The sequence below is a fragment of the Physeter macrocephalus genome, unplaced genomic scaffold (genome assembly GCF_002837175.3).
Source record: "Physeter macrocephalus isolate SW-GA unplaced genomic scaffold, ASM283717v5 random_484, whole genome shotgun sequence".
NCBI lineage: Eukaryota > Metazoa > Chordata > Mammalia > Artiodactyla > Physeteridae > Physeter > Physeter macrocephalus.
The window spans coordinates 1-23,327 of record NW_021145768.1 but is presented as its reverse complement, the minus strand read 5'-3'; the positions used below and the strand labels follow the sequence as shown (position 1 = coordinate 23,327).

The 23,327-nt window shown below is 59.6% G+C and overlaps 1 protein-coding gene across 1 annotated transcript in view; it reads left to right on the top strand.

Annotated features, from left to right (window-relative positions):
• LOC114485082 (lysine-specific demethylase 4B-like) overlaps positions 1–22,800 on the top strand; it is a gene marked incomplete at its 3' end in the record, with an annotated part of 50,479 nt that extends 27,679 nt beyond the window's left edge. Inside the window, exons 3-7 of the mRNA XM_028485610.1 lie at positions 3,081–3,183; positions 13,836–14,001; positions 19,945–20,120; positions 21,027–21,145; positions 22,487–22,800. Of these exons, the coding sequence (XP_028341411.1) occupies positions 13,861–14,001; positions 19,945–20,120; positions 21,027–21,145; positions 22,487–22,800 (750 nt within the window). The remainder of the gene's footprint in view (positions 1–3,080; positions 3,184–13,835; positions 14,002–19,944; positions 20,121–21,026; positions 21,146–22,486) is intronic.
• Positions 22,801–23,327: the final 527 nt, after the last annotated feature.

Genomic DNA, 23,327 nt, shown 5'->3' with positions numbered 1-23,327 from the left:
CTGCAGCTGGACGCCCCCTGCCCACCCCGAGTTCTCTTCTCAGCACCCGGCTTTCCCGGGAACCGCTACCAGGCCAGCGGCCCAGCCTGGGCAGCAGGAGGCACCAGGGCCTTTCTGTTTTGTTTTCCTTTTAAAAATTACATAGACTTTATCATTTAAACAGTTGTAGGTTTATAGAGAAATTGAGAGCTCTAGGGAGAGTTCCCTACACCCCTGACCCCGACACCCAGTCTCGCATTCCGTTTTACATGAGGCGGGTACGTTTGTTGCAATCAGTGAACCGTATGGGTACATTCTCGTTGACTAGGGTCCTACTTCATTCAGTTTGCCTTGTTTGCCTCTGTTGTCCTCTTCTGTCCCAGGACCCCGTCCGGGACCCCCATGACATTCAGGTGTCTCGTCTCCTCAGGCTCCTCTGGGCTGTGATGGTTCCTCAGACTTTCCTTGTTCTCGATGCCCTTGACGGGTTTGAGGAGGACTGTGGTCAGAGATTTTGTAGAATCTCCCTCAGTGGGAACTTGTCTGGTGTTTTTCTCATGGTTACACTGGGGCGCTGGGTGCTGGGAGGAGGACCACCTGTGAAGGGCCGTCTCACCCTTCATCTCAGGTGGCTGCCGTCCACATGACTCATCTCTGCTGGTGTCGACCTCGGTCCCCTGGCTGAGGTCGTGCTGCTCAGGTGTCTCCACTGGAAGGTCACACCTCCCCCCTTTCCGTACTGTCCCTCTTGGGAGGAAGTCACTGTGCCCAGCCCACACTTAAGGGCCCCCTGATGCCCTCAGCCCTGGCTGCCTGTGCCGAGTGGGCTGTGGCCAGGCCCCTGGTGTCTCAGGGCCTCCAGGGTGGTGACAGGCTGGCTACGGGGGGCCCTCAGTCCTTGCGGGAGCAGGGGGAGGCCGGTGAGCCTAGCCCCACATGGACGTAGGTCAGGGTGGACGGAGGCCTTGCCTTGGCTGTGGCCTGAGGGCTGAGCCTTAACCTCAGCCCCAGAGCTTCCAGCCCCCTATTTTGGGATGACAGTCAATGCTGTCATCCCCCAGAGCACGAGGGCAGGAGGACCCCGCAGCCATTGGCAGCAGCAGACTGGGGTCTGTCCAGCCGAGGACCACAGGCTCAGGTGGTCTTTGCCTTGCAGCCCACGTGCTGTGCGTGGGGTAGCCCATCGTCCGTCTGGGGAGACAGTATGCAAAGAGGTAGTGACAAGTGACCAGGGAGATACGTGACCCCATCAGATGTGAGTGAAAGTTAGGCCGGCTCTTCTCAGCAGGGAGGCCTGCGGGCAGTGGGGGTGAGAAGGTCCTTCTCCTCTGTCATCGGGGAGATGTACGTGGAAGCCGCCGGATCAGTCTCCCTTTGCTGCGATAACAAATGACCACAGACTCAGTGACTTAAAACAATGTGCGTTTATCATCTCACCGCCCTGGCGGCCAGAAGTCTGACATGGGTCTCACTGGGCTAGGATCAAGGTGTGGGCAGGGCTGATTGATCCTCCTGGAGGCGCCAGGGAAGAATCGGTTCTTCGCCATTTCCAGCTTCTAGAGGCGCCGCATCCTTGGCTGGTGGCCCCTCCTCCGTCGTCAGAGCACATCGCTCTGACCTCTGCCTCTGTCATCAGTTCTTCTCTGACTCTCACCCTCTCACCTCCCTCTTAGAAGGACTCTGGGGATGACACTGAGCCCCCTGATAACCCAGGATCATCTTCCAGCTCAAGATCCTTAACTTGGACTTCCCGGCGGTCCAGTGGATAAGACTCTGCACTCCCAGTGCAGGGGGCCCGGGTTCCATCCCTGTTCGGGAAGCTGAGATCCTTAACTTCATCCCATCTGCAGTCTCTTGCCACCAAGGAGAGCATAGTCACAGCTCCCGGGGATTAGGATGGGGACATCCTTGGGGGCCATTGTTCCACCAGGCACAGCCATGTGGGGACATGCCAGAGTAATCGAACCCCCGAACTTCCGCTCTTGTCACTGTCAGGGGCTGGCGGGGCTGCGGAGCGGGGCAGGTGGCAGCGGCCAAGGAGCCCTTGGGACTACACGTGGCCCCGGGCGGCTTAGCTGGTCCAGAGGAAGAGGCGAATGCCCGAGGGCCGGTCATTTCACAGCTCGGTGTGGCCTTTCAGCCCAGGGGCTGGCACCTGTTAGAAGACAGTGAAATCAATGTAGTGGGTTGTGCCCAGTAATTTAAAAAAACTGATTAAAAAAAAAGATAGAAAAGGTCAGCACACGTTGCCTGTTGAAAGGGTGTTTGTGGAACCTGTGCTTTTTAAAGCTCCTGGTGAGTTAGGGAAGGTGTGCAGAACTGAGTTCCACACCCCCAGGGCACCCCGGCTGAGCTGCCCTGCAGCCAGGTCGGCCCCCAGCAGCTAGTCCAGCTTCAGACAGCATGTGCAAAGGCACAGGGGCAGGGAGGCTCCGGCAGATGCCAGAGCCGTCAGCTCAGGTGTCCAGGAGGTAGGGGTGGGGAGCCCAGTGAGTCGGGGCAGCTGGAGCCCAGATTGTCAGAGGCCCTGGGGCCACACCCCATGTTTAGAGTCTTGTCCTGTGTCCATTCAGCAAGTGAACCTGAGCCTGGCTGTGAATGCCGTGGTGGGGACCCTGCCCCCCGTGGGGTCTCAGCTGCACGGTGCCTGCCACGCTCTGCCCCGTGCTCTCTGCCCCCCGGGGGTGTAGATGGCGGTCACCACGCGGCAGTTCCTGTCCGACTGTCCTCCTTGGAGGGGCACCTTCCCTGCCTGCGGGGGTTCGGAAGAGGCAGAACTTCTTGTAAACCTCCCAGGAGTGCCTGTACCTTAAGGTTTCCAGAAGCATCATTGGTCTGATTTGATTTTTGGAGGCTCCTGCTTCCTCAGCTACTGATGTTTAGGAGCTGAGCTTAAAATGGGCCGTCACTGGAAGGCTTTAGTGGGGCAGGTGCTCCTGGTCGTGGATTTTCATGTTCTTGGAAAGTGGCGAGGATTTGGAAACAACTGTACAGAGGCCGGCATCCCTGGGCTGCACGCTGCTGCTAGGAGTGTAATTTGGAGTTAAGACTTCATCAGACCATCGTTTTAGTTAATTGTGCTTTTGTTTTGCACATTTTAGGAACCATCGCCATTGCTGGAGCCTGTCAGAAACCCTAACAGAAGCCAGTTATTGGACCATCTCCCTGCAGCCTCGCTCCCCACTGCGTACTAGGAACCTTGCAGTAAGTACGTGTGTGGGCCCCCGGCCCCAGGGCTGCTGGTGGAGAAGGCGGCCCTGTTTGGTTCTGAGTTCCTGGGGTGTCCAGGGGCCAGATGCCCCTAGAGGAGCCTGGACCCCTCAGCGTGGTTCTGCTGGATGTGCCTTCTCTCCGCGTCTGCACTCTGGCCCCTCAGCATCTGAACACCTATCCCTCACTTCTAGAAGCCCTGAGAACCATGGTGGGTTTGGGGGGACCCCAGGATGGCCCAGGATGAGCTGCCCTATCTGTGTCGTGTCCCTGGGCAGGACACCACTTCTGGCTTCACCTAGGGGCGTAATCACCCCACCTCACACCCTGCGGGAGATGATGACCTGTCACAAGGAGAGGGGAGAGTCTTCAAAAATGGAGGATTATTATTATTATTTTTAAAATTTATTATTTTTGGTTGCATTGGGTCTTTGTTGCTGTGTGCGAGCTTTCTCTAGTTGCGGTGAGCGGGGGCTACTCTTCGTTGCGGTGCGCGGGCTTCTCACTGCGGTGGCTTCTCTTGTTGCGGAGCACGGGCTCTAGGCACGCGGGCTTCAGTAGTTGTGGCTCGCGGGCTTCAGTAGTTGTGGCGCATGGGCTTAGTTGCTCCGTGGCATGTGAGATCTTCCCGGACCAGGGTTTGAACCCGTGTCCCCTGCATTGGCAGGCGGGTTCTTAACCACTGAGTCACCAGGGAAACCCTGGAGGATTATTTTTAAATGCTTTGAAAAGAACCCCATGACCCAGCTGCTTCTGGGTTTCAGCTCCAAGGTGTCCCCCTTCTCCTGGACTTTTCTAATTAACCAGGGACAGAGGGTTCACAGAGGTGGCCTCTGGAGGTGGCCCAAAGGGGGTCACTGGTCAGAAAAGAGGGAGCAGCCTGAGCCCCTAGTGGCTGGCACCCGGGTGGAGGGGCGTTCAGCGTGGGACGAGCAGTTCCCGTGCTCCTGGCCACAGCGAGGAGAGCTGGCTGAGCGAGAAAGGCTCGTGTTCAGTGTTGACCTTGGATGAAGCCTCCTCCCAAGGCCACGTGGCTAATGAGGGCTCAGTGTGGACTAGAACGTGGCCTTGTCTGTTCTGCCACGATTTAGGAACCCAGGAATTGGGCCATGGAGCTCAGGTTCCCCTTTACAAGCGGTGAGTGTAGGTTTTGTTCCTTAAAGGGGAGATTTCAGGCATCTGGGTCTGGGGCCGGCAAACTGCGGCCCGAGGACCACTTGGCCCACTCAGCCCGTTGTGTGTTCTTGTAAACAAAGCCTTATCGGTGCACAGCTGCTTCTGTTCACTTGCGCCTTCCTCCTCACGGTGGTGGAATTGCGTGGTTGTGACAGAGGCTGCGTGCCTGCAAAGCTGCAAACGTTTACCGTGTGGTCCTGCACAGAGAAGGTGGGCCGTCCCCAGTCCCTGCCAGCTTGTCACTGTCTGGGGCTGGGTGGACCAGGCCCTCGTCAACCGGTTTAGAAATGGTCAGTTCTGACTGTCCCAAAGCGTTGTTTTACCCTTAAAGCTCACGCTTTCTGACAAGACAGTCAAGTCCCTGAAACTCGGTTATCCTCTCTGTATCTGCATCCGCATGACACATTCTGCGTACGTAGCTCGCCCTGTGCGGTTAACTTTTTAGTCATCCCTCACAAGGATGCTAATCATCTCCCTCTATCAACCCATTTTATAGCTGGAGAAACTGAGCGCCAGCCCTGGAAGGTGTGAGAATGTTCTGGGGTGGGGGAAGAGTGGGAGACAGAAATGAGTGAGGTCACGGGCACCTTCCCCAAAAGGCCTCAGGCGTTCGCGATCAGAGCGCTCGTGACAAACAGGACAGGTTGACTGCGGCCTGGCAGGTCCCAAACAGGCTGCCTTGGACTTCAAAAAAATTAAGTTTTATAGAGATGTAATTACATGCCATAATGGTCACACCTCAAAGTATACAATTCAGGGAATTCCCTGGCGGTCCAGTGGTTAGGACTGCACACTTTCACTGCCATGGGCACAGGTTCAATCCCTGGTCAGGGAACTAAGAGCTCACAAGCCACACAGTGGAGTGGACAAATTAATTAATTAATTAATTAAAATAAGATATGCAATGTAGTGGTTTTTAGTACGTTCACAGAGCTGTGCTGCCACCCCACCATCTAACTCCATCTAACTCCAGAACATCGTTATCAACTCCCCAAAACCACTGTACATTAAGCAGGCACTCCCTCTCCCTCCCCCAGCCCCTGACAACCAGGAACCCACTCTCTGTGTCTGTGGATCTGCCTGTCCTGGACGTTTCCCGTCAGTGGAATCACACCCTGTGTGTCCTCCTCCGTCTGGCTTCTCTCACTGAGCGTCGTGTTCTCAGGGTCCGTCCACGTGGTAGCGAGTGTCAGGGCTTCTCTCCTTTTCGTGGCCGAGTGGTGCTCCCGTGCGTAGAGGGACACATTTGGTGTATCTGTCATCCGTTGACGGGCACTCGTGTTGTTTCCGCTTTGGGGATTTTATGAATGATGCTGCTGTGAACGTTCAGGTGTCTTGGTGGGCGTGTATTTTTGTTTCCCTTGGGTAGACACCTAGGGGGTGGGATGGCTGGGTCAGATGGTGGCTCCATGCTTCGCCTTTCACGCTCCTGGCCAGCGTGGTTGGGTTCCTGTGAGTATGAAGAAGCCTCTCCCATCAGATCCTGCTCCACCCTGTCTCGTTAGGAGCAGGATCTGAGCTGGAGACACGTGGGTTCAGTTCCAAGCAGAATAGCTCCAGGCGGGAAGGAGAGTGCAGGCCGCCCCAGGCCGTGGGTGGGCTTCTCACCCAGCCTGCTTCCTGCCCCCCGCCCTCCCGGTTCTTTGCTTTTTCGCTCATTTACTTCATTGTAAGGATTTCTTCCTCCTCAACATATTGCTTGGCCTGTTTTTTCAGGTCTGGTAGCTTTTTCCTGCTTTTTTTTGTGTGTGTGAAAAAAGCACCCAGTTTTGCGTCCGTGGGCACAGACAGGTGACGTCTCCAGGCTAATAAAAGATGCCCCTGTCATGGGCTGTGGGCGGCCCCGCCGTGGGCACTTCCTCCGGGAGGGTTGTGACAGAGAGAGCTTTTTTTCTTTAAAGTTCAAAGGTATACCAAAGATCAAGAGAAGAAGGTGGCCTTAGCGCCGGTTTTTAGGAGGAGAGGCATGATAAACGTTCCTCGTTTGCCTCCGTCTGTTTTGAGCAAGGCCCCCGACCACGGAGGACATGTTGCTATTCATTCATTTTCTCTCTGCAGTTTGGGGGGTACCTAGGTGGAAAGATTGGGTGTTGAACCAGGACACTGTCATTTTAGAGTCACGCGAGGTTGTGACTCAGACCGCGGTATTCACGGGACTTTGCCCCATGTGGCTTCTCGAGGCTTCCGTGGCCAGCGCTGTTGGCCCTGCAGCATCTTCCGAAAGCGTGGCCCTGATCGCCGCGGTCCCCAGGTGTCGCACGCTTGCCCTGGGATTGGCGAAGGGGCTCTGGCGATGTGAGGGAATGGGGCCGAGCCGGGCCCCTGGGGATTCCCGGGCCTGCCCTTCCCTTGCTCAGGCCTCCTGGGGATGGGGCTCCCGGGGGCTCCCCAGGCCACCATGCAACCCAGCTTGCAGTTCACGCCTCCTGGCTCCTCCCCACAGCTCGGCCGAGCGTCTTGGGGGCTGACGAGGTGTGAGCCTCTTAACCTGGGAGTCAGCCCGTGGGAGCACTGGCACCAACGTGAAGATGCAGGCCAAGGTTGTCTGGGGCGCGAGCGGCCAGAAAGGGCTCCTTCGGCATCACTGGGGCCTCTGGCTGTGCCCGTGAGTCAGCTCTGCGGCCAGAGGGTGGCTCCGGGCTCTGTACTCTGGGGTGCTGTGCACGTCTGAGTCGTGGGGAGGACGCGGGGGTCATGTTGCAGCCCACTGGGTATCGCTTGGTCCCCTTCGTCCTCTTCTCGAAACTGTGCTTTTGTCTGAGCGAGTAGGCTGATGTGCTTGTCTTTCCAGGACGCATCTCACAGCAGCGGTCCCTGGTGGGAGGGGCATGGTGACTGGTACTTATCTCTTTGTGTGATGGATTTTTCACGTGGCTTTTGAGGCAGAGGGAATAGCGCTCCTTGAGGTGCCCACACCCTAATTGTGAAGCCCGTGAAGATGCTCCCTGACATGAGAGGGACTCTGCAGCTGGGATGAAGTTAAAGATCTGGAGATGGGTGCTCATCCTGGATTAGCCAGGCGGTCCAATGTCATCACAGGGGTCCTTCTAAGAGGGAGGCAGGGGGGTCAGAGTCAGAGAAGGGGACGTGGTGACGGAAGCAGTGGTCAGAGAAGAGAGGCAGAGAGAGACCAGAGATGCTGTGAGTATGCAGGAAGGGGCCTCGAGCCAGGGATGCCGTGCCTCTAGAAGCTGGAAAAGGCAGGAAACCTCCAGAAAGAGCACAGCCCAACTGAGATCCGGGAGATGCTATGAGTATGCAGGAAGGGACCTTGAGCCAGGGATGTGGTGCCTCTAGAAGCTGGAAAAGGCAGGAAGCCTCCAGAAAGAGCACAGCCCACTTGAGATCCGGGAGGGACTCCTGGCCTCCAGAACTCTAAGATAAAGTTGTGCTGTTTCAGCCACTAGGTTTGTGGAGATTCGTTTGGCAGCCGTAGGGAATGAACATGCAGGGCTGCGGGCGATTCTTTCTTTGTGCCTTTCGGAGTTGGCGTCGCTCAGATAAATGTTAGGATGGTCCTGGCCTTGTGTGCGGGGCTACCCATCCGCCCCCGCCCCGTGTCCACACAGCCCCCTCCGGTCAAGCTGCCTTCCTCACGTCTCTTGTCCTCACATTTCTCAGTTGGCCCTTCTGACCTTGGCCTCCCGCCTTCCTGGCTCTGGGCTCTCTGCCTGCTTTGTCCCTCTCGTCACTGTGGCTGTTTCAGTCCAGCTAGTTCCGTGGGGTAGAGCCAGATCAAGGCTGGCATCCTTGTTTCCTTCGTGGGCTGCTCCTGGAGCCTGTGCTCCCCCCAGCCCGGGCTCTCCTGCTCCGTGGGGCCAGCACGATGACCCCCCAATGCCGATCTGGCTCCACAGGCCAAGGGGCAGGGGGGACAAAGGGTTCTCTGACACTGGGGCTGACGGGTATGGTGGGGCAGCACTAGTTGCCCCGAGTGCCCCCTGGGCTTCAGGCTCTGTGTGATCAGGGACCATGCCCAGCTTGCAGGGAACCTGGGACATAGGGGGTGCTCCCAGCAGAGAAGGATGACGTGGAGGACGTTCTACTGCCAAGCTTTTCACTGTATGAGGGCACCTGATGAGCTGCTCTCGGGACACGGTGATGGAGTGCCAGGCCCACACCCGGGGGCGGGGGACAGGGGCTGGGGGGCTCCCGTGCTGCCTTCACGGTGGGTTTTCTCTTGAGTTGATGGAGGGCTGCTGGCTCCTACTGGGGCCTGAGCCTGCTCAGGGGCCTCTCAGTCATCATCTTCTGTTGGGAACTGGGCTGTGGTGGCAGGAACTGGGCCGAGATGGGAGCAGGGCCCGGGGCTGGCTGGGAGTCACGGGGAGGCTTGGGGCTTCACCTGATGGCAGGTGGAGGGGAGGACCCGGGAGGAGAGAGCTGGGGGAGAGACGCCCCCCGGGGCTGGGGTACAGACCCCACAGAGAAGAACTGGGGCACTTCGTGCTCAGAGAGCCCCCGAATCCTTTTCAAAAACAGTGCACCCCTCAGAGTAAAGCTTTTAGTAGGGTGACATTTTTTTCAGAGGACGTACCTTCCCGCATATTGAATACTGTATTCTTGTCAAAACCCCAGAGTTGCAGATTCCAGCCATCCAGTTTCTGGAAAACATCTGCCATTGGGCCTCAGAAACCCTTAGTCCCCAGAGCCCCTCAGTCAGGAAGATGAGGCTGCCTGTTGGGGAAATGGCGTCCTCTACCAGTCACCTTATTTCTGAATTCTGGCTCACGGACGGACAGACAGAGTGCACCCGGCTGTGGGAGACCCACGCCTTGGGGTGTCTCTCACACCCCCTCTCCTGAGGCTCTCAGGCTCAGCACACCCCGCTCTGTCGGGCTCCTGGCGGGGGGGCATCAGCCCCAGGCTGGAGTCCAGATCTGGAGAGCCCTCTGCCCCCAAGAGGGGCAGCTGTCAGGGTGGGGTAGGAAAGACCCCCCACCTGGTCACCGTGCTGCAGCACAGGTCGGGTGGTAGCCTCCACGGGGGTGGCCAGAGTGTCCCCCACGGCCCAGCCCGTGAGTCCCCCAGTTTGAAGGCCTCTGGGGGAGGTGCTGGTGCAGCAGCCCAGGAGGACTTCTCTGGTCTGGACTCATTCGTTGGGACCCAGAGAGCGGGTGGACCCCTCCTGTCACCTGTCTCTGGGTGAGGAGGAGCCGTCCAGGACAGCTGGGGAACCGCCCCTCCACACGTGATCACGCTCATCGGTCCCAGGTGGTGGGCTGCAAGGGCTGGGCGAGCATCAGGCCAGGAAGGCCAAGGCGTGCAGGGTCTCCCCGAACACAGGACTTAAGAAAAATCATCGCTTTATTGAGAGGTGATTCACAAAGCAGACAGTTCCATCCATTTAGAATGTGTAATTCAGTGGTTGCCAGCCTATAGGCATGCCTGCTCTCAGCCTCAGAATCAGGAGTGGGAAGAAAGGGACGCTATCTTTCCTGTTAGAGGCTTCAAGGGCTGGGCCGGGGCGGGGGTGGGGACAGGGACCCACCAAGTGTCTCTGGAGGCTGCACTTCCTGTTAGAGAAGCAACCCAGCAGACGCCTCCTCCATGGCCGGGCTACGGGGTGTCCTCCGTCTCTCATGGGGTGGGGGCTTGGCTCTGGGGGAGCCCTTCTGCTGGCTGAGGAGTTGAAGGCTCCAGGCGCCCACCCTGCCAGGCAGCCAGAGGTTTTGTTTATTTATTATTTTTTTTTGGCAAGTGCAGAACTTTCTTCTTTCCTTCTCCCCTACACTAATCCCTGTTTCTTTTCTGGGGGTAGCAGCTGTATTGAGATAGAATCCACCCGCCAACCAGTTCTCCCACTTACAGCACACGATTCCAAAGTTTTTAGCAAATTCAGAGTCCTGCAGCCTTCACCACAATCAACTTTGGAACATTTCCATCACTCCATGAAGAAACCCAGACCTCTTAGCCTACGGTGTCCTTCTGTGCCTGGCTTCTCTCGCTGAGAATCGTGTTCTCAGGGTCCATCCACGTTGTAGCGAGCGTCAGGGCTTCTCTCCCTTTCGTGGCTGAGTGATGCTCCCGTGTGTGGAGGGGCCAGTTTGTGTACCGTCATCTGTTGATGGACACTCGGGTTGTTTCCACCTTTTGGCTGTTGTAAATCATGCTGCTGTGAACATTTGTGTACAAGTTTTTGTGTGGACATATGTTTTCATTTCTCTTGGGTGTATACCTAGGAGTGGGATTGCTGGCTTGTGTGGTCAGTTCCATGTTTAACTTTTGGGGGGGCTGCCCCATTTTACATTCCCACCAGCTGGGAGTCAGGGTTCCAGTTTCTCACCAACACTTGCTGTTATCTGCTTTTTCACTCTAGCCGCCCCAGTGGGGGAGGTGTGTGTCACTGTAGTTTAGATTTGCATTCCTCTGATGGCTGATCACCTCAAGCATCTTTTCATGTGCTTACTGGCCGTTTGAGTCTCCTCTTTGGAGAAATGTCTGTTCAAGTCGCTGGTCCACTTTTTAATTGTGCTGCTTGTCTTTTTACGATGAAGTTGTTAGAACCTCGCATTTTGGGCGTGGCACTGTCTGGTAAAGAGCACATTCCTTTTGTTTTTTTTAAGTATGTGCACGTCTGATTTTTATTTGCCCCCCTTCAAAAAACGCATCAAGGGTTATGGAGTGTTGGGATTATAAACCATTTTAATTTTCTTCTTTATATTTACCTACTAAAAACTGTACTGCAACCGGCAGGAAAAAGACAAAAAAAAAAAAAAAAAGAAAGAAAACCGCACATGATCCACCGCTGAGCTGAATCTGGATGACAGCGGTGGTTGGAGAAGCGTACCTTGCCAGGTGCAGTGCAGGAAACTCTACCTGCTGTCATATCACCTGCTCGCTCCCCCTGCCCCCCATGGAAAAAGCGCTCCTGTGGTTACGTTTAATGGGCGAGAGAGCTCGTGTGGGCAGGACCCCGGGGCTTCCCCCCTCTGCCCAGGACAGGCTGGTCCTGGGGGGAGATGGGTGTCCTGCCCCACCTCATTTCCCACCAACAATGCCTTGTGGGAGGGCAGGTGGCAGCACCCGTGGCAGGGTGGGCTTCTCTCGTGGTGACACAGCTGGCCTTGAGGGGGAGCCTGTGTCCTCCTCCCCTGCTGCGACCGGCCTGGCCAAGAGGAGAGTTGCTGTTGCGGGTGGTCCTGGTGCCCGTCACCCACGGTGGGTGGCGGTGTGTTGGGAGACTGGGGTGGTCGCAGCAGAGTCGGGCTTCCAGGCATGTGACGCCCCCTCGTGAGCTGTGCAGAGTGGACACACCACCCACATAAAATGTGGAGAACAGGGCCGGGGCTGTTAGGCGCTGATGTGTCCGCCGCTTCTGAATCTGGGCACCATCCGTGATGGGCTGCGGAGCCGGACTCTGGCCCTTTGCCCGGCCTTTGGGGGCTTTGCGGACGAGGGACTGAGACCCGGGTGATCGTGTTCCGGCTGCAGGCCTCAGAGGACGGATTTGATGGCCACGCAAGATGGGTGGGCGGCAGGGACCCCCTCCGCTGGGAGCCCGCTGCTCTTTGCGGGCAGGGGCGGTGGGTGCAGGGAATCTGGGCGGGTGGGGAGGTGGGGTTGACAGGACGGGGCGGCTCGGGTGGCGGGCACACGAGGAAGGCCAGCGAGCGATGGCTGCGGCCGGTCGTCTGTCCTGTCCCCACTGTGTCCTGTCCCGGGTCCCTGCCCCGGGAGGCCTCCCTCCCTACGCCCCTGTGCCTCCCTCCACAGCCCTTAGCCCGACTCGGGTCCACACCCATGTTCCCAGATCATCGGGGTCGGGCCTGTCCCCCCGGGGCCTTGAGCTCCCTCAGCTCCCTCAGGACAGCGGAGGCCCCAGGTGAGCCCCGTGTGGCTGGGTCTGGGCTGGAGGGGAGCGGGCAGCTGGCTTCTGGGGGCTCAGGTGGGAAGTCAGGTGCCAAGACCCGGCTGTGGGGTGGGGAGCAGGAGGTGGACGGCATGGTGGTCCGTCCCGAGGGCTGGTCAGCCTGGCCGCGGCCTGGGCCCTCTGGTGCCTGCTGGTCCACAGGGGGGTTTGTGATGACCCTTCCCCTTTATAAACCCGTGTGACCTCGGTGGTTCCCTGTGATCCCCCTCAGAGCTGTTGTCACACGGTCCCGGGCACCCGTGGCCTGCCCTGTGGACCGCAGCTTCGGCTGCCCTGCAAGGAGGCGCTCCCTGCACAGAGGTTCCTGTGCACACAGGGCGGAGGGGCCCAGGGGTCCCAGCCCGGATGCAGTGGTGACCCCGTGTGTGCCAGGACCTCCGGGGTCCTCAGCAGTCCAGCCGTGAGTGTGACCTTCAGAGCGCGGCCTTAGCTGCCGACCCACTGCCCTGTGCGCCCAGGCATGGGGTGGTTGAGGGCAGGACCTGGACCTGGTCTGGTATCCGCCTGGGCCTCCAGGTCTGTCCCAGGGAGCTGCCCACCTCGGCTCCCGTTCCCGGGCTCGTACTGCCCTCTAGCGCCCGCCGGGGGAACGTCTTTGGGGAGCCAGTGGCTGCGTCTTGGCGACATGGACCCCCCCCACCCACTCTCTACTTCCCGGACTGGCGGGCTTCCTGCCTTTCTCACTCCCCAGCTCACTTTGGGGTGGGGGGAGGTGGACTTGGTTAATTGTCCGCCAAGTTCTGGGTCTGCGTGCACTTGGGTTCTGACCTCTTTCCAGTCCTGGAGGGAGTCTGGTCTTCTCTTGTCCCAGCAGGGACCCTTCCCCAGAGTCTGTCCCCCAAGCCTCTTCCTCATTGGGGTGGGTCACCACCCACCCTGCTGGGCCCCCCTAACTCTTGTAACTCTTGGGACAGGCGGAGGCCTCTCCAACCTGCAGCCTTGTCCCCTAGAGGAGCCCAATCCCCGCCATGCCCTGTGCCACACTCTGTGCTGGATCGGCCAGGCGTGGTTATAGCCCAGGGTGACGCGGCGGGAAACGAGCCTCTCTGGCCGGACCTCCTGCTTTCCTGGTTCCAGGTCCCGGCCTCGGGCAGCCCGTGGGTCACTGGGGCCTGGGTTTGCTGCCAGCAGCCGGGCCAGTGCTGGAGGGACGGGACCCCCACACTGCTCCCCTGCTCACGGCGGCCCCGCCCGAGGAGGGGTTCCCTGCTAGTGAAACACACAGGACCTCACTCACCTTCCCAGCCCCTCCCATGCTGCTGCCTCTGGATTCCAGCTGTGAGGTCAGTGCCGGTGAATCTGGATGAGGCCCTGATAAGAAAAGGTTTTACTTCCGAGGCCCCTTGTTTGAAATGGGCGCTCTGGCCTCCAGAATCACATGGGCTCTTAGAACGGGCTACCTCTGTTAGTAATTCGTTGCAGTCATTTGGTCTTTTGTGCCAGAGTGAGTGATGAAGTGGCCCCCAGGCTCCCCTTGGCCCCGCTCGGCTGCACAGCCTCTGTCCTCGGGGCCGGGTGGTTTGGGTGCCTCCTGGGGAGAAGGGAACTGGCCCGTGGCGGTGATGGAGGTGCTGACGCTCTCTTGTCTCCCTTGTAGGTGTGGCCGTCTCTCCGCTGCAGCCATGGGGTCCGAGGATCACGGGGCCCAGAACCCGAGTTGTAAAATCATGACGTTTCGCCCAACCATGGAGGAGTTTAAGGACTTCAACAGATACGTGGCCTACATCGAGTCCCAGGGGGCCCACCGGGCGGGCCTGGCCAAGGTGGGTGATGCCCCAGGCCCCCGTGCACCTCTCCTCAGCCCCTGCCCTGTGCCCACCCAGGGGCAAGGGGCCCGAGAGGCACCCATTAATCTGCTCGTTGAGCCCCTCTGACCTAATTTATCCATGAACATATGTTCTTTCCCCAAGTCAGGCGCAGTTCTGGGCACCGGGGTCCCCGAGGGCGCCGATGCTGGGTGGGACACAGAGCATCATGGTGGGACCAGCAGCTGTTTCACCCCGTCACAGGGGGTCCCAGGGGAGTCGGTGCCGGGGAGGGCTTACTTTTTGCCTTTATATTATATTCCTACTTAAACACATTTTTTTTGAGACCGTAACGCACGTGTGAAGCGAGTTCAAGCATTGCGACAGGGTAGGAGGGAGAATGAGCGCCCCCTCCACCCACCCTGACCCCGGCTCCTCTGCCTGGAGCGGCACGGCACTGATTCCTCGTGTCTCTTTCCACGGAGCATCACACACGGACGTGCACGTGCACGTGCGTGTGTGCGTGTGTGAACACCAGCACATAGCATGCCTGCCCACGCCTCTTCTGTGCAGGGAACAGACCTTGGGGATGGGTGCCGAGTTTCTTCATGTGCACGTGAACCTGTGTGTGAGGGTCTGCTCACCACATAATCTGGGAGATTTCGTCACCTGATTTGGGTTCTTCTAGTTGCTTCCTGTATGACCTGCACTTTATCTAATACCCAGCCCTCTATTATTTAAGCTGGGGGTCGTTAAGCCTTTTCTGCAAAGAGCCAGATAGTAAATATTTTCAGCTCCTTGGGCTGGACTGTCTGTGGCCACCACTCAGCTCTGCGGCCGGGGATGACCCACAACCCCACAAGCATGGCTGTGAGCACATGAAACCTGATTTATAGACACCGAAATGTGCATTTCGTAGAATTTTCACCTGTCCTGAAACAGTCTTCGTTTGTTATTTTTCCTCAACCATTTAAAAATTTTTAAAAAAGGGAATTCCCTGGCCGTCTATTGGTGAGGGCTCTGTGCTTTCACTGCCGAGGGCCTGGGTTCGATCCCTGGTCGGGGAACTAGGATCCCACAAACCGCGTGGGGTGGCCAATAAATAAATAAATAAATAAGTAAATAAGTAAAATTTTAAAAAGTAAAAAAAGAATTAAATTTTTTTTTTCAAAAAATGAAAAAAAATAAAAAACAGAAAGAATGCCGGCGTCAGCTCCGTGGCTGGACGGAGGCAGGTGGTGGGTGGTTTTGGGCCGCGGGGTCACGGTGGTCTGTCCCCCAGACGGTGTCTGCAGCGAGGGGACAGGTGTGCTGGGCTTCCTCTGCCCACCTCCCCTGCCAGGTTTGGTGGGCTGTGTGACATCCATGCCTTTAATCTCAGCCGCGCAGATGAGGAGAGAGGTGGGCCTGCGACATCTTCCCTCCTCTCCCCTCTCCTTGGTTTTCGTTCCTTGGGCCCCATGATGGCACGCACCCAGCAGAACCTTCTCATCGGGGTCTGTGGCTCTGGAAGCCCCGGGCCTGGGTTCTTGCACGTTTGGAGCCTCCCTCTGGGTTGGACCGATTGGCTGGGGTCGGTTGTCAGGTGCCCCTTTCCCTCAGGTGCCCCAGCAGGGGACGGTGTGGGGGACTCTGAGGCCTGGTGCCCATGGGGCTGGGCGTGGGGAGCCCTCCCTTCATCTGGAACGTGTCCTGTCCCTCACCTCGTTCCGCGTTTGCCGGGACGCAGCGCCAGTTCTGTTTTTGGATCCAAGTTGTCCCCTGTGCCAGGAATCTTGGTAACCTCGTGGAGTGCTCCGTTGGCAGCACCTGCCACTTCCCCCGGCCCCTCTCCTTTCCTTCCTCCTCTGTCGTCTCCGGCTCCGGCTTCCGGGCTGTTTCCAGCACCTTCTGTCCCGGGACTGCTTTGGGTGCAGCCTCATGTGGCATGACTGAGTCTCCCCTGCGCGTCCTCACCCTGGCTCTGCTCCTTCCCTTTTCTTCTCCTTTGCCGGCTCCTGCCTTTCCTTTGAGCCCCATGCCTCTGCTTTTAAGCCTTAATTCCCGTGGACCAGTTTTCCGCTAACTTACTTGAATCAACAGGAACCCATTCGGACTGGATGTTTTTGTGAGACATGTTTTCAGGGCACATTTTCACTCTGCCCTTTGTTTTTTTTGGGGGGCTGTGTTGGGTCTTCGTTGCTGCGCGCGGGTTTTCTCTAGTTGTGGCGAACAGGGGCTACTCTTCACTGAGGTGTGCAGGCTTCTTGTTGCAGTGGCTCCTCTTATTGCAGAGCACAGGCATGCGGGCTTCAGTAGTTGTAGCGCGAGGGCTCAGTAGTTGTGGCGCACAAGCTTAGTTGCTCCGCGGCATGTGGGATCTTCCCGGACCGGGGCTCGAACCCGTGTCCCCCACAATGGCAGGCGGATTCTTAAACACTGTGCCACCAGGGAAGTCCCCCTCTGCCCTTTGTTTGCATGTTCCTTTCCACTCTTCTTAAGTGGTATTTTCTTTGCTGTTTTCTCTCTGGCAAGGGCAATTCTCTCTGGAAGGGCACGGTGAGGGCGGGCAGGGGCTGCTGGGAGCAGCTCCCCCGCTGTCGCTGAGAGATCCTGTGGGGACGGTCGCGCCGACACACGTGCGTGCACCCGCATCCCTGCTCCCATCAGGCGGGGACGGTGTGCAGGTGCCTCTAGCCCCTCGGGGCCGCCCCGCCCTGTGGGGACAGACGGGTCCAGGGAGGCACGTGCCACGGCCCTCAGCGTCCCCAGTTCCTTCCGATGCGGGCCACCAGCCCCGAGGGCTGCCAGCCTCTTTGGAGAAGGGACACAGTGTCCTGCTGGCCTGAACGAGTTCTGTAGTCGCCGGGGTGCCCCTCACCCTGGTCTCATCAGCCTTGACCGCCCTTCTCTGTGTGTGTGTGTGTGTGTGTGTGTGTGTGTGTGTGTGTGTGTGTGTGGTGTTGAGGTTTCTTTTTCCATCAAAGCTACATTTGATGGCCCCCCGACAAAAGCTCTGTCGGGCCCGGGGCAGCTAGGTCGGGGTGGGCACTCAGCAGGCACGTCTGGGCCGGGGCCCGGAGCTGAGGGGGCTCTGGGTACGGGGGCTCCCACCCTGGGGCCATCGGGGTGGCGGGTCACATTCCTCACCCACCCTGAGTGTGCTCTGGGACCAGTGTCCAACTGGGCTCCTTCTCCCTCAGGCTGCTTGGGAAGGGCTGTGGGAGGGAGGGAGCCAGGAAGGGGCATGGCTTTGGGTCCTGGGGGAGGGGTCAGGGGGCATCAGTGCCCTCAGTGCCCTGCTGCCAGGCGGTGCCCTGGCCCTTCTTAGCCTCCAGGCCTGCTGCCAGCAGAATGACTTTGGGTCCAGCTGGTTCTGGGGGGCAGAGGCTGGCCCCTCACTTCCTTCCCTCTCGAAGGGTCTCCCACACCTGCCCCAGCTGCCCGGCGCTCCCGGCTTGGCCACCTCCCTGGTGTCGCGCCGTTCCCTTGGGTGTGTGGCCTCTCCTTCCTCCTGGCCTTGGCTGAGTCTTGCCCCCCAGGAGCTCCGAGTCAGGGTCCATCCAGGGCCACGCAGTCGGGATGCCCAAGGGCCTTTAGGGGACATCCTTTAGGTGTCCTCTGCTTGGAGAGCCTCCTTTCAAATCCTGCTCTGCAGAGACTTGAGGGTATTAGGCCGTGGTGCTTTGCTGAGGGATTTTTCCAGAAGCTTCGGGTTCCAGACCAGTGGCCTTCTGTTCAGGCGCCTTTCCAGAACCCACTTAGCATGTGCCTGGGAAAGTGCGGTTCACACATGTGAGCCAGGTGTCGGGAATGTCTGCTGGCTCCTCCCCAGCGTCCAGATGTCACACAGCAGAGCCCGTGGGGACAGGACTGAGCCCGAGGCTCTCCCCTGAGAGCGGAGGGCTGAGGAGTGGTCCGTTCATCCCGTAGCCTGGTTAGGGAGGCGTTTCTCCAACAGACTTGGGGCGGGGGAGCCGGTCCAGGGTCACTGCACTTTCCCCCAGGAGGAAACTCAGGCTCTTCTGCGACGAGGAGGCATCAGCCACGTAGTTAAAGAGCAGTTCGGGGTCCCAGATCCCTCACCCCACAACCCGTTTCCCTGCAAGAACATCCCGTATCCTGGAAGCATGGGCCCTCTTCTCCTTTTCTTTTCTTTTTTTAAAATATTCATTTATTTGGTTGCGCCAGGTCTTAGTTGCAGCAGGCGGGCTCCTTAGTTGTGGCGTGCAAACTCTTAGTTGCAGCATGCATGTGGGATCTTAGTTCCCCGATGAGGAATTGAACCCAGGCCCCCTGCATTGGGAGCGTGGAGTCTTAACCACTGTGCCACCAGGCAAGTCACCCTCTCTTCTTTTTATTTTTTGCATTTCTAGCCTTGAGTGTTTTAGTTCATCACCTGACTCCTCGGATTTCTCACTGGGAATCTTAACAAACTGTAGACCGGCAGGCTGAGCCCAGCACCCTGTTGTCACGCCAGGCGCCCACAGCATTGTGACTGAACAGCTGTGTCTTCCGGGAGGGGGCTCGTTCCCATCTAACTCTAAATGAGGGTCCTGCTGGCACTGCCGACATGGGGGCCAGGTCATTCTCTGGGGGGCCGTCCTGGGTGCTGCGGGGTGTGGAGCAGCCTCCCTGCTCCCACCCCCTCGGTGCCAGGAGCCCCCCCAAGTCCTGACAACCACAGACGTCCCCAGACCTGGCCCAGTGTCCCCCGTGGGGCGGGACTGCCCGGGTGAGGAGTGCCGACTTTCTCATCGTCGCTGCTGTCGTTGTTACCGATTCAGGTGGGTGGACGCCCCCACGCGGGCTAGTCGTGGGTGGGCGGCACCCTTTTTAGCAGGCAACTGGAGAGTCGAGTGTTTTCGTCGCCAAGCAAAACATTTCTTTGCACCCATGTGACAGTGGGATCCTGGGGATGGTGAGTGGACTCAGCCGCTCCCGAGCTGTCGGCAAACTCGGGCCTCAGCGCCGTGTGCTTCCCTGGTGGCCCTGAGCCGGGAGAGGGTTCGGCCACCCCAGGGCGCGTGGCTGATGCACCAAAAACGGGTTGGTTTAGTTCCTTTTCCCAGAGCTGTTGGGTGGGTGGCCCACTGGATGCCCTGGAAGGAGGTTCGGGGCTTGCGAACACCCACCCGGGCCCGTGGGGCTTGCGCAGAGGTCACCCCCGACCGGCGGAGAGGAAACGTGGAGGGGGAGGTCCGTCCCCGTCCGTGGCGCCCTCCGTGTCCCCTCCTGGGGTGGGCCGGGGTGCCACCACCTGCTGGGGGAGGGGCGTGGTGGCGCTTGCCGGGGCAGGGGCTGCAGTGTGACCTTCTCAGGCCTCCTCCCACTTGGAATTGTCACCCCCCCACTGCCCGCCCCCCACCTCCTGCCTCTGGGCGGCTCACCCGGCCCCGCTTTACCCTTCTTACTGTCCTACAATTTCCTTCTTCTCACCGGGATTTATCACCTGTGCCCTCCAGTCAGGACTCAGGCCCTCGCCTGAGTCCTTTGTGTCCCCATGTCTCCCCAGCACCTACAGCTGCGATCGCCCCCAGTAGGTGTCACTGGAGCGAGGGCGCTGGAATGAGTGTGCACTGTGGCACCGGGGTCTCTGCTCTGGGGCCTCATCCACACGGAGTCCCAAGCCGGGCACGTGGTGGCCAGAGGGCGCGGTAGCAGAGCCCCCGGGACACAGCGAGTGCATCCCAGGCCGAGGGGTGCACACAGCCCAGCCCGCCCATGTCTGCTCGCTCTGTGATCGCGCACGTCCTCTGGGGCCGCTCCCACCTCTCCAGGCCCTGGCCCCGTGCAGAGGCAGGTACAGCCCCCCACCCTGCCGGGTGGTCCCCACGTAGGCCTGGCCCCGGGTCTCCTGGGAGCTCGGTGACACGGACAGGGGGTGCTAGGCGCCCCCAGGCTCTCCCTGCCCCGCACCCAGTCCCGAGCGGCCGAGCCCAGGGGAGGCGCCGCTGACCACCCTCCCGCTCCGTCTCGCAGATCATCCCCCCGAAGGAGTGGAAGCCGCGGCAGACGTATGATGACATTGACGACGTGGTCATCCCGGCGCCCATCCAGCAGGTGGTGACGGGCCAGTCGGGCCTCTTCACGCAGTATAACATCCAGAAGAAGGCCATGACGGTTGGGGAGTACCGGCGCCTGGCCAACAGTGAGAAGTACGCGGGCCTGGGCGGCGTGGCGGGCGAAACGCCAGCTCGGGGTGCGGAGGGCGGCGCGCGTGCAGCTCCCACAGAGCCTGCTCTGTGTGCCCTGGGTGGGCCTCCGCACCCCCGGTTCACAGTCCCCCGGTTCTTAGGGGCAAGATCCAGACCCTCGCTCGACCCAGGGCCGCGCTGTCCACCTCACGCTGCCCTCAGCGCTGGCTGCGGGGCCGGCCCTTCAGGGCCTGCCCGTGTCCCTCCTCGGAGCGCCTCCCCCTCCCCCAGGACGTCTCGGCTCTGACAGCACCTCCCCAGGGAGGGGTTCCCTGGCACGTCTCCCCAAGTGCCTGGTTCTCCATGGCACACTCGGGCATGCACACACACTCCCGGGAGCTCACGGGCGCGTCGTGGGCAGTCATGGCATGCGGGCACGCTCCCTGGCACACAGCACCGCTGCTCACTCCCCCTGTTCTGCGTAGCTCCCAGCCCCCCTCAGTCGCTGAAATCATCTGTGCGTCTCTGGCAGTCTCTTTGCTCTCAGACAGGCGTCCTGTGGGGGCAGGCGTTGTCTGTCCCCTCATGCTCTGTCCCTGGCCACCACGGTGCCTGTCGGTGTCTGCAGGGTGGTAGGTGGACAAGAACCATCAAAACCCAGGTCCCTCCTCCGGCTCCCGTGGCCCTGGCGTGTGGTCTGACCTGGGGGCCCCGGGCCCCAATAGCTGGCGAGACGGGACCCCTGGGCACCGTTCCAGGCAGGGCTGCCCCCCCGCCGTCCATCCACCTCACCGCCTGGCAGTCACCACAGCTCACCCGTGGGCTCCGGGGCCGTGCCCTTGCCGGGAGGGCGGGTATGTGAACAGAGCCCCTCCCTCGGTGTGTCCGGCAGGTGCGCTGAGCCCCACGCGCTCGGTTTGTCCCCAGGTACTGCACCCCCCGGCACCAGGACTTCGATGACCTGGAGCGCAAGTACTGGAAGAACCTCACCTTCGTGTCGCCCATCTACGGGGCTGACATCAGCGGCTCCTTGTACGATGACGTAAGTACTGAGGCCCCTAGGCGTCCCGGTGGATGTGGAGGTGGGGGGGGGGTGGCGAGCGGGCGCCACCTTGGACCACAGAGGCTGGATGACACGGAAAGCGCCAGGGGCCTTCTGTTTGGGCCCTGGTTGCAGGCACGTGCCAGCTTAGGGTGAAAGGAAGAAGCCAGAGGTTCGCAGAATCTTCCCTGCCAGGTCGTAGTGCTGCCCCTGCCCTGATCCACGCTCGGCCGCTGACCTAGCGGCCCGGCCACAAAGCCGTTCTAAAAAGATGACATCGAGCGTTCCGTCCCTTCTCCCAGGGGCCTCTCTAAATTCTCGGTTGTTTGAGTGCTTTTCTTCTCAAGTTTCTATCACTCCATCTTCCTGGAAGCCTGGGAGCCCGAGTTCTGAGCCGTCCAGGCCACCCCTGGGTCCACTCACGTCCAGTCCCTGTGCTGGGCTGGGAGGGCCCTGCTCCTCGGCCTTTGGGCCTCTGCTGCCCACGGCCTGTCCAAGGGCGAGACAGGCCCTGGTCCAGGCTTGATGCCGAGGTCCTTGAGGGTGCTGGTGTCAAGCAGAGGGAGGTTTGAGTGGGATCGTGTTTTGGGGGGGACGATTTATAAATATTTACGGGACCTCGAATAACCCTGGGATGGATCTACCAGGGTTAATTTCAAAGCTCCGAAGCCTGACCCTCTCCTGGGTGTGTTCTGCATGGGGTACCCTGGGCTAGGATCTGGCTCTCTCCACTCCCAGGGGCCCCCCTCTGCCTCCCTGCGTGCTCCCCCCGGTCGTTCCTCTGAAGGTCATCTGGGGGGAAGACTCTTGTCCACTCAGCCCTTCTCCCCTGAGGGAAGCTGCCACCTGTTCTTGGGTAGCGGGGAGGTGGGGGCAGGAATAAAGTCCCCTCCTGAGAAGGGTTGGGACCCTCCTTGGCGCCCAGGGGAGGAGCCTGTTAGGACAGGTGGCTTGTGATTCCCAAAAGGCGTGGGAAACGCACGACTGCCGCTCAGGTCTCAACACGAATCGCTGCCAGTGTTTCACTTCTCCGGCTTCACGGAGCCCAGCTGACCTGGGCCCGGACCTTCCACTAGTGGGTCCGCTTTGTGGTGCTTGGTGCCGAGGGCGTTAGTTTGTTACCTGGAAGATGCAGGTCAAGCTCGAAGTGAGCTCACCCACTGCCCCCAGAACCACAGGGAGACGCCCTCGCCCCGGGGGTCCAGATCGAGTTTGCCCCTGTCCTGCTTCCTCCTTCCTGGGCCTCGGTTTCCGCATCAATAACATGGGGCCTGGCGGGCGCATGGCAGTCCTTCAGTGGGCGTGTCCCGGACCCTGAGCTCACACTCTTGACCTTGATCCCAAGGGTCAGATGACCTGCAAGGCCAGGCCTTCTCCCAGCGAGCACGCAGCCCCTGGGAGCAGGGCTGCACCTGCTTGGAGGACGCGGCCCCAGAGGCCCTGTCACACGCGCTGCAGCCCAGGTCCCTAACCGTCGACTCCCGCCGGCACCCACACCCGGCGCACCTCGCCCATCTCCCGGCTCTGCACCTCCGAATGCCAGGATTGGTCACCTTGTTCGTGGCAGGTTTTGTGGCTACACAGGTGTGTTTTAGCACCGTGGGCCAGCTCGCCCTTGGGCCAGTGCAGAAGTTCGTGGGTCGGGTTGACGGGGGCCTGGTGGGGCCTGTCCACTGCTCCCCTGCTTCTCTGCTTTCTTCGAGGGCCTCCAGGCCCGGGGAGAGGGGCCAACCTCCAGGGCCCCCATTTCCCACGCCAGGCCGCCGAGGCCCGGACCACCCTCCCTGGCAGCCCAGGATCAGTGCTGGGCCTCCAACCCTCTCCGGTTTCATTGTGTTCGCAGCTCCTCCTGGAAGCTCCTCGGGCAGGAGGACTGCGGGGGTGTCCCTGGGGACACGTCTGGTCTCTCAACACAAGGAGGGCTGTTTCCCCTGGGCCTCTGCAGGCAGGGCCTGGCGCGGTCCCGGGCAGGAAGGCACCTCTGTCCTTTTTTTTTTTTTAAATTATTTATTTATTTATTTTTGGCTGCATTGGGTCTTCATTGCTGCGCACGGGCTTTCTCTAGTTGCGGCGAGCCAACACAAGGAGGGCTGTTTCCCCTGGGCCTCTGCAGGCAGGGCCTGGCGCGGTCCCGGGCAGGAAGGCACCTCTGTCCTTTTTTTTTTTTAAAATTATTTATTTATTTA